Source organism: Pyrus communis, chromosome 8, assembly GCF_041283825.1.
Source record: "Pyrus communis isolate YQ-2024b chromosome 8, ASM4128382v1, whole genome shotgun sequence".
Lineage (NCBI taxonomy): Eukaryota > Viridiplantae > Streptophyta > Magnoliopsida > Rosales > Rosaceae > Pyrus > Pyrus communis.
In genome coordinates, this window is record NC_142572.1 from 2,473,470 (window position 1) to 2,483,390 (window position 9,921).

At 39.5% G+C, this 9,921-nt stretch overlaps 2 protein-coding genes across 4 annotated transcripts; one reads left to right on the plus strand and one right to left on the minus strand.

Annotated features, from left to right (window-relative positions):
* Positions 1-278: 278 nt before the first annotated feature.
* On the plus strand, positions 279-4,217 carry LOC137717240 (uncharacterized). Its single transcript, XM_068456539.2, has 3 exons — positions 279-899; positions 2,286-2,431; positions 3,328-4,217. Exons 1-3 carry the CDS (start codon positions 638-640, stop codon positions 4,003-4,005), a joined length of 1,086 nt encoding a protein of 361 aa, XP_068312640.1. The 5' UTR covers positions 279-637; the 3' UTR covers positions 4,006-4,217.
* A 135-nt stretch (positions 4,218-4,352) lies between these two features.
* Positions 4,353-9,681, minus strand: LOC137717239 (putative serine/threonine-protein kinase At1g09600). 3 transcript variants are annotated; one of them, XM_068456537.2, is made up of 8 exons: positions 8,231-9,681; positions 7,436-7,720; positions 6,836-7,153; positions 6,350-6,577; positions 6,107-6,204; positions 5,642-5,741; positions 5,264-5,548; positions 4,353-4,948 (listed from the first exon to the last, which is right to left on the minus strand). In XM_068456537.2, the coding sequence occupies exons 1-8, from the start codon at positions 8,660-8,662 to the stop codon at positions 4,820-4,822; spliced, it is 1,875 nt and encodes a 624-aa protein (XP_068312638.2). In that variant the 5' UTR covers positions 8,663-9,681; the 3' UTR covers positions 4,353-4,819. The 3 variants fall into 3 exon arrangements, with proteins under 3 accessions (XP_068312638.2, XP_088554752.1, XP_088554753.1); XM_088698626.1 differs by having other exon boundaries at positions 5,264-5,551; positions 8,231-9,248; XM_088698627.1 differs by having other exon boundaries at positions 4,671-4,948; positions 5,264-5,542; positions 8,231-8,800.
* Positions 9,682-9,921: the final 240 nt, after the last annotated feature.

The window sequence follows — 9,921 nt, forward strand, 5'->3', positions numbered from 1 at the left end:
TAATGTGCTATGAAGTTTTTCTCCATTAAGAGATGACATGGTGCAGCAATTGCAACTGCCCGTGAGTTTGTCCGCAACCACGCAGTGAGGAGGATTCTTTTTCCCCTTAAACTCTCTCTTCTTCTCTCATTTCTTATTTGAACGGTTACGGTTAAGTCACGTCAATATCTTATATTGATTTTTTTTTTATAAAAACACTAATACAAAAAGCAACGTATGAGAAGAGAGAAAAAAATGGAAAGGGAGAAAAGAATGGGAAGATAATATGAAAAGAGATAATCCTACTCCACCGCGCAGACACTTTTTCACAGATTCGCCTAAAAAGTACCACACTAAAATCACAGAGGCTGTGCAGCCCAAGTCCGTCACCGTCTCACACGCGCACAATTGGGTTAATCTAAAAGCATATTCTCTGCTTCACACCGTCGCTCTCAACTCTCTCTCCTCTCGTTTCTGATTGGTCTCTCCCCGTTTTGTTTGTTTTCCAATTCTTATTTCCGTTATCGATTTTCTCACCCTCCACACACTCTCTCTCTTTCTCTCTCTCATCGTTTCCATCGTTGAGAAGAACAGTAAATTCACTCTCCCGACTCCTATTTTCTTCTTCCTGGAAAACTCATCTTCCGGCGAGGCTGCCATGGATCTGTGGTCCGTGCAGGCGAAGAACATCGGCAGAAGCCCTTTTCTACTCAGAAACTCGTTTTCTGAGAAACCCATTTCGTGGAATTTTGTACATGTGCGGCCTTCCTGGGTTGGCGTTGAAGACGGGAAGGATTTCGAGATTGGGGTCTTGAATTTGAAGCGCAGGATTTCGTCTAATGGGTTTCGTTCTTCGGTTGTCAGAGCCATGGGGAAGAAGAACAATCATGGCAATTCATCCAACTCTTCGTCTTCGTCAGGTTTGCTCTCTCAGCTGGAATTAAATTGAATTGCAATTTACATTTGATTGGTCGCTGTGAATTTTGACTTCTTTGATTTTGACGTGTTTGATTTTGTTTTGCTTTGATTTGTGTATGTGGGGTGCGATCGCCGTGATATATGAATACTGTTTGACATTTGAAATTTTAAAGTTGTCAAGTTTGATTTTCTGTTATGATTGGTTACCGGGGAGCTAGAGTGTAGATGTGGAATCTACAGTCATAGAAAGCAGAATATCCCCCTCCAATGTAGGATGGAGGGACTGGGTTGTCCCTAGGTCATATGGGTATCACTTTGGCATCAGACTAGGTTGTCCCTAGGTCATATGGGTATCACTTTGGCATCAGACTAGGTTGGTTCCTTGCAAATCTTTATATGGATTGGACGGACAAGATAAATTTGTGGTCTGAGCCGTTAAGTCGGTTAAACTAGGATAATCATCTGTGCACCCAGCTCCTATGTGTCTGAGAGTATAGTTTGATCCTGTTTGGCAGGGGTGCCTCAGCACAAATACTTTAGTAGACCCTGAAGGTATAAAGTTGACTTGTGCTCAGTAGTATGGGGGCTGGTGAGGTATGCTGCAAACAGAATTCGTCCCTAAATTTACACTCAAATTTTGGAATTCATCCCTGAACTTACACTCAAGTTTAGTATTCATCCCTGAGCTTACACTCAAACCTCATGCTATTTTACTTTTGAGTGCACTACACATATGATTAAATGAATAGTTTCTTTTTTAATCCAGTTGTTTTCCTCTCCCATACCCCTTTTGAACTCTGTCAGTATGCACTACACGATAGAAAGAAGAAGTCTTTTAGCTCTGCAACCGATTTCCACTCTTACATGTCAATTCTTAACCCCTTCATGATAACTGAATAAAGCATTCATGTAATCAATGCTAGGGGAGCTATATATAATTGAAATAAGAAGAAGAAATTGTAGGAATCGATACATTGGTCCATATGCTATGGTGATTTTTTCAGAAAAAAGAAATCTGTCGAAGCTAGAGCTGTGATCGAGACTATCTTTTCAAATGATTCTTTATTGGGGTTGTCTTTTTAAATGACTTTGGGTATAAAAGTTTTGCTTCTGTCCTCCATTTAATTCACCTTTCGGTAAAAAGCTAAAAGCAATATAAATATGATAGGTGTTAGTTCTTAGTTATCTATCTATCTGTGTGTGTACACGACTTATGCGCATCATGTCTTTATGTCTGTATGCCTACATGAATGTAGGTTTTTAGCTCTCACATGTTACTTACTTTCATTGAGCATGGTACCAGTGGTTTACTTGTAAATTTCTCTCTTTTATTTGTTACAACTTATAACTACTTGCATCACAAATAATTTTTTCCATTGGGTTTACAGGAAATGATGACCGATCTATTCCAGAAGGTGATAGTGAACAAGAAAACGATTCTTCTGAAAACTTCAATGACACTTCATCCCAGAAAAATTGTCAGATAAAGTCGGACTGGAGAGAGGTCAGAGCAAGGCTATATACTATGGAGCAGGTAAAAGTTTTACTTTCCTGAAGGGTTAATGTCCTTTGAAACTAAAATGCATAATTATCATGTTCTATATAATACTCATCAATATATTTTCACTACTCTTCCCTTATTTAGTTAATCGTTTTTATTTTTCAAGGTGATAATAAGACTTACTGAATTTTGAATCATCTTGTTATGGGTTAGTTCAAGTGTTGACCTTTTCAGTTTGTAGGTGATCGGTTGGTTTGGTTGGTTATGAGACCCAACTGAGCTGACACAGTTGGTTTCCTAGGTTGAAAATTAAACAACAACACCCAAAGGCACCATGCGACCCTCACACATGCCCCTGATTTTATGAAAACCAAAACTCACCCACACAGGCCAATCATATCACAAATATCACTCGACAAGAGTACACACAAAGCAAATCTCCAGCTTCCTCGACAGTTGTGTACTGCTGGACTAGTTTTCCATGTTTTTCGTTTGTTCTTTGTTAATAAAAATTTTGATTCTTATCAAAATATGTCTTGTCTCCCTTTCATGTATTTCATTTTCATTAGTCCTCTAAGTTGATGGTGACAGACAGCTCTGTAGAAGTTTTGATACCCTACCATAGACTTCTTCATATCTGGTATTGGTCTGTGGCCTTTTGGTTATGAGGGCTTCAGTCTATATATAGTGAGCGAGTTTTCTTCCTCCTTATTTTGATTATATGCGTCTCAAGTCCAATATTGAACAAATCTAATGGCTGGAGCAAATGAGTGCCCTTGTAAGGTTTTTGGTCCACACACAATGTTAGTAATTCTAGTGTCCTTATCGTAAACATTTCTAATGATGATCCTTCATTAATTGTCTTATGTAAACATTTCTAATGATGATCCTCCATTAATTGTCAAGTTTACTCTGGAATCTTTCAACAGGAAGAAAAGGCTGAGCCTGATGCTCAGAACCAAGGTGGGGAACCCCACCAGTCAAAACCTCTAGGCCTGAAGTGGGCTCATCCTATTTCCGTTCCAGAGACAGGCTGTGTCCTCGTTGCCACAGAAAAGCTTGACGGGGTTCGCGCCTTTGAAAGAACTGTTGTTCTCCTCCTCAGATCAGGAAGCAGACATCCAGAAGAGGGACCATTTGGAGTTGTTATCAACAGGCCACTCCATAAAAAGATTAGACACATGAAGCCCACAAATCTTGATCTTGCAACCACATTTTCTGATTGTTCGTTGCATTTTGGTGGGCCTCTTGAGGCAAGCATGTTTTTGTTAAAAAGCGGGGGCAAGTCAAACCTTCCTGGGTTTGAAGAGGTGATCCCTGGGCTTTGTTTTGGTGCTCGTAACAGCCTGGATGAAGCTGCAGCGCTAGTAAAGAAGGGTGTTCTTAAGCCTCAGGATTTCAGATTCTTTGTCGGCTATGCTGGGTGGCAGCTGGATCAGTTGGCAGAGGAGATTGAATCGGATTATTGGTATGTAGCTGCCTGCAGCTCAAATTTGATTTTTGAGGCTTCATCGGAGTCCTCAGAAGAAAGTTTGTGGGAAGAAATTTTGCAGGAAATGGGTGGCCGGTATTCTGAATTGAGTCGAAAGCCAAGGCAGGATATGTAGCCTAGCTTATGAGCCTATTCGTGCTCACTAAACAAAACCTAGTTCTAGATTCTAAGTCGAGTCGTGCAGTCGGAGTATATGTTTAAGCCAATTGTACAGAAAGTTTGCTGGCTTTCCAAACTAGTACATCTTGTCTTGTTTCATTTCTTCCTTTTCCTTTCGTCCTTCCCTTTGTATTTATTTTTTTACCCAATAAAGTTGTGCTATTTATAGTTTTTGTATGCAAAATATCCTCTATATGCACTGCAGAGGCTCTTCGTCTGCAAATTATTTAGAAACTTTACTACTGAGTCTACAGTTCAGTAGCGATTGAAAAAACTCGGTATCGATCGCGAGACAACCACAGATTGATTAAGACGTTATTGCACGTAACATGATATCGAGCGTTTTCTCTTCTTACAAGAAAAATGATCGTTCAGAGAAGAAAATTGTTATCTTACAATGTACACAAACAACATCCTTCCTCTGTACTGTACAAGGCGAAAGCCCCAAACCTATAAATTGTCCAGCAACCAACAAAAAACCAAAAGCTCCTCGGTTCTCATTTACGCGGTACACCAGAATATCGTCCACCCCATTGCATCGCCTTTCTGAACATATAACCACCTTCATCTTCGCTAAGCCTCCATGCTGACATTTCTCGCTGGTTTTTGTAGTTAATTAGCAAACTTGGCGGGTGCAAGCAGCTGTTTCTATTGAGCACTGAGCAGATCAGCATGGTTATAGAAGAGGCAGCAGAATATCAACCGTTCAGGATCACCGAGATATGTCTTTAATGGTCATCATCAAAGGTTTTCATTGGTCCTGGCCTTTGTCAACGTGCTCGTGCTTTACGTACAGCCTGCTGGATTTGTCTTTCGTGCTCTTTGAGCATGTCCTCAAGATTTCCCCCCGGAGGCACCAATGGTCCAGAGCAATGGATTCTGTTCTTAGGTACGTAGCCCTGAAACAATACAAATAAGTTAGTTCATTATTCACAATTCAGGACTACTGTCGTACGAGAACATAATATTACAAACAGAAAAGAATCTGAAAAGAAGAGGAACGAAGAAAAGCGCGTGTGATCAATATCACTGAAGGCATGTGCATTCTTTCGTAAATTATGCTCCTTTGCTCAAAAACGTGTCTAAACTTATTTTAACAAGCGGGGCAAAGATCAAGAGATCATTAGCTAACTCTACAATCTATGATTAGCCAAAAACTTTGAAAGAATAAAAGCTTAAGAAGGTGAAGTGAGTGACGAAAAACAGTTACTTACTGTTCTGGATTCTTTGCCAGCCACAGTTTCTTTTTTCTTACTCGAAGAACTTAATAAGTCTGCTGCAGCTTGAGGCATATGAGATCTCTGTGACCTTAGCTCTGGCCTATTTGTAGAACCTGCTGTCTTATTCAATGACGATCCTACTGCGCTAGGGTGTACCATTGTACTACAATGAGAATACCCATTTGACCTAGCTCCTCCATGTGGTTCCATTGCAAAGCCGGAGACAGTATCTCGCTGTGACATGTACTTGTGACCTGTGGTTTTCCGGTTTCTCTGTCCCTGCTAAGTTTATGTTAGCCAAAAGAGTGAAGCTCCAAATATATAGCATCGACAATTAAATAAATGGTAGATGTGTTAAATACATTTTTATACCTCTCCCTGGGCATTAAATTCTGGCGATGGTGCCTTGGTATCTCTTGAACCCCTTCTAACAGATTCAGGACCACGCCCCTTAATTGCATCGGCTTTTCGCCTGAAATTTAAGAAAAGAAGATGAATTTTTTAATCTAGGCTTCAGATCATTCTGTGGACTTATTTATCTTTAGTTACAGCTTATCTGATATTATTTTCTGCTATAGGCAACCATGTCATCCACTTATATATTTCTAAGTACCCATCACAGCCTGCTTCAAGTACATGTTTAATATACGCCTACCTCTGAGCGTACTATATACCAATTTACTGTTTTAGGGAAGGATTTATATCAGGACAAGTGCAATATCGTAATTGAAACTGACGGAAAAGGAATCGAGTTGTTAATATTCTCTTTGGTGTACATATCTCTTCAATATGTACAAGAAAGTGAGTCAAAGAAATGAAAGCCTCTTAGAGAAGTACCGTTTTTCCTCATCCCGAAGCTTTGCATCAAACTCCTTGCTCGGACGATATTTTGGCAGATCTGAGGGATCACAAGGTAGAGGATGTGTACTGAAGAACTGCAATAAACAGAGCCAGATAAAAGATACATGAGCAATATTTACACGAACCATATTAGCAAATGAAATCATGGAATGTCGATAGTATTAAAAACCATCATGAAGGCACATGGCTATAGTATTAAAAGGAGAAGCTCAAATTTACCTCACTACTAAGCGCGGAAGCAGCCGATCCCCGAGTCTCTGGTTCTATTGCAAGGAGTTTTTCAATAAGCTCCAAAGCTGAAGGAGGGACGTCTTTGAAAGTATCAGCAATACGACGCTTGTAAGGTTGTTGAGGTTTGAAACTAGTTGCAAGGGGTAACTTTGTTTTCTTCCAGAATTCCTCAGATGGCGAACCACAAAGCTTAAAAATTTTATGCATTTGTTCCACCTGAATAACAGCAACATTTGTTCCAAACACTGAAGACTTAATTTTAGAACTATTACTAAACTTATGGAAAATTTGTATGAATAAATATATAAAACTAGAAGATTAGACTCATTTGTAACTTATTCTGGAAGGACTAATTATTCATGTCCGGTATTATGCACTTATCGGACCCAGCGGTGACTTAGTTACAGCAAAAATGAAGAAACTCATGAAACTAGGAATGAAAAAATAAGTTATCTTACAGATTGTCAATTTTACCTCCGTTCTGCCGGGCATGATAGGCTTTCCAGCATACATTTCCGCAAGGATACAGCCACTGCTCCATAGATCTATAGAAACTCCATACTCAGTAGAACCAAGTAAAAGTTCAGGTGCCCTATACCACAGAGTCACAACACGACTAGTTAATGCCTGGTTTTGGTCAGGCTCATAAAAGGTCGCCAGACCAAAGTCGCCGATCTTGAGAGCTCCATTATTGTCAAGTAAAAGATTTGAACCCTTGATATCTCGGTGCAGTACACCTCGACTATGACAGTATTCAAGTCCGCGAAGCAGTTGTTGCATATAACATTTTATCTGCAATTCAAACACACAAGTTATGATCACAGAATATTTGGTTGCAGTGCAACAAGTACACTTTAGCTCAAAATTTATAGAAATTAAGATATAAAACTATGATTTCAATGGAAGAAAATAGAACGTACAAACCAGATATTAGAAGTACAAAATTCAAACATTAGTAATTCTTGAAATACTTATTCGTTTTTGCAGCCAACAAGTTATTTCTCAAAAAAGAAATAAACAGAAACTGGAGAATGGTACAAGAGAAAGGGATCCATATACTCGAAGAGAGAGTACCTGCGGTTCAGTAAACTTGATGCCACGTGTTGCCGCTAGACCAGCAAGGTCATGCTCCATATACTCGAAGACAAGGTATAAGCTGCATGACATTCTTGAAGTGACTAGACCCTCGAGCTTCATAACATTTGGGTGATCAAGTCTACGTAATATATAGATTTCTCTTGCCATAAAACGAACACTTTCTGGGTCCATATTTACGAATCGTACTTTCTTCAATGCAACGATTTTACCAGTTTCCAGTTCGCGAGCCTTGTATACACTGCTATAAGTTCCTTGTCCAATCTGCAAAGAAAGCATCAATTGATGTTTAAAATACTTCACCCTAAGACAAACACTCTTGTCTGGAGCGCACCTACAAACCCCATCTAACACAATAAATTACATAGCTACCAAGTACATATAGCGTCAATTTGAGTCTACCGTTTTTCATATCAAATGTAAAATCCACAAATCCAAAACATGCACATGATACTATTCTATCTTAACTTCGCGCGAAACTGATATCCATTTAAAAGTAATTAATAATGCACGAATCAGAGCATAAGAATTCAACTTAGTACTATCTCCCGAACATGATAGATGCAGCTTTCTGTAAATATCATGACAGAATTACCGTTTCTTTTTTGGGTCAATGACAGAATTACTGTTTCAGATTTAGGCAAAAGCACATTTCAAAATTCATTAACTAGAAATACCAAAACTCTATAGGGAAACGACAAGACAAAGAGAGAATTGATGCAAGCATTTAAAGCACTAATAAGAGGCAGTAGGGAAGCAACAACTAGAACTAACTTTGTCTAACTTTTCAAAGGAGTCTGCCCGTCGAGGCACCCACCCTTTGATGGCATCTCCAGCAACAGAAGTTAGCCATGATGGCCATCCAGCGGCAGTTTGTTCTCCTTGTGCCCCATGCGGCATGCTCACTATCCTGGACATCACCGTTTGCCTTCCACTTGCTCCTAAACCCAGTGTTCCCCCTCTTTGATGGTCTTCATTCTTACTACCATTGTTCCCCACGTTTGCTTTTGAGGCTGTTCTTGATGACCTGCGCACTGATACCTCAGCCCCATCACCACCACCACCTACTTCTGTGACAAAGTCATCTCTCAATGAGGGAGTAGGAGCAATCAACTGAACCGAATAATCCTTCAACGGGCGTTCTACTGTCTCAGATTGCTCCACCTTTCCCTCTTCCGATGTTGCTTTCGAGCAAAGACAGCCCATAATTTTATCTACTCCCCAAATCCCCTGTTTTCTATTTCTTCCAAAATAATCACCCCTTTCCGCAAATTGTTTGAGTGAGAGCTTTAATCAAATAGGTTACCTGCATTTTCTGGGAAACCAAGAGTTTCCCTCCTCAATCCATCATTTCTCCACAAATTCTCAATCTGGGTATCCCTCTTTCATCCCAAAAAAGTAACCTGAATTCACATATCTATAAGCATTTGATCCCTACCCACATACCCAAATTCCACAAAATATCAAAATCCAGGAAATGGGGAAGGAAAAACTCTCTCTTTCCCTATAAAAAAAAATGCAGCACAAAATTGGAAGGTGAGAAAATTATCCAATCCCAAATGTCAAAACTTGATAAACAAAACTTGGATGTTGTTGTATAGAAGGAAGAATGAAATAATGTACACAAAAGATTGGAGCTCCAGAAATGGGAGACCCAAAAATCCAGACCAGAAATCCCTGCACCAGAAAATGAAGAAATGAAGTGCTGGTGGGATGCAGAGGAGTTCTGGCTGGCTGGCTGGCAGATTTTTCTGATTCTTTTTCTTCTAATTATCAATTAATTCCCTACGATAATAAAAATAATTAAATTGATTTTGGTATGTTGATTGAGAAACCAGAAAGTAGGGAGGGGAGAACGGAGAGGAGGACATGGATGGAAAGTCCCAAAAAAAATGAAAAAATGAAAAAAGAGAGGGGAAAAATGAGGGTAGGGGGAGGAAGTGAGTTGTGATTTGGAGGTGGGCGGAGAGAGATAGAGATTTGCGTGCGGACATGGCCCCGAGAAACGCGAGGGACCGAAGGTTTTTGGGGTTTTGACAGGAAGGAGGGTCTGACTCTCTCCCTCTCTCTCCAGCTGAGCTGTTGTAGGAGAGAGAGAGACGTGCGGGAAGCATCGATTCACAGGTTCAGAAGGAAGATGTGTAGAGAGAGAAAGCGAGGAGAAAGACAGGGAGTGAGAAACGATGGAGTAAGTTGATGGATTTTGGTCTCCCGTTTGGTTGCATGATAGCAAAAGAACTGCATTGCATGCTTTAATCTTTCATGAGGATGTGCGTTGCCTAATGTTATTTGGCTACGTATATAAAACAACAAAACATTTTCTTACTAAATAGGATCGATTATATATATATATATAAATATTGACCGAAAATTTTATTTCAATTCATATAACTTATTTCTACATTTAATTTATTTTTAATTAAACTATTGATACTTTTTTTTTAAATTAAATTTTACTATTTAAA

Coding starts and splice junctions, on each gene's coding strand:
- LOC137717240 (XM_068456539.2), top strand. CDS start 638: ATGGATCTGTGGTCCGTGCAGGCGAAGAACATCGGCAGAAGCCCTTTT. Junction 900..2,285: donor CAACTCTTCGTCTTCGTCAG/GTTTGCTCTCTC, acceptor TTGGGTTTACAG/GAAATGATGACCGATCTATT. Junction 2,432..3,327: donor GGCTATATACTATGGAGCAG/GTAAAAGTTTTA, acceptor ATCTTTCAACAG/GAAGAAAAGGCTGAGCCTGA.
- LOC137717239 (XM_088698626.1), bottom strand. CDS start 8,662: ATGGGCTGTCTTTGCTCGAAAGCAACATCGGAAGAGGGAAAGGTGGAG. Junction 7,721..8,230: donor CCTTTGAAAAGTTAGACAAA/GTTAGTTCTAGT, acceptor CTTTCTTTGCAG/ATTGGACAAGGAACTTATAG. Junction 6,205..6,349: donor CTTCCGCGCTTAGTAGTGAG/GTAAATTTGAGC, acceptor TGTTTATTGCAG/TTCTTCAGTACACATCCTCT.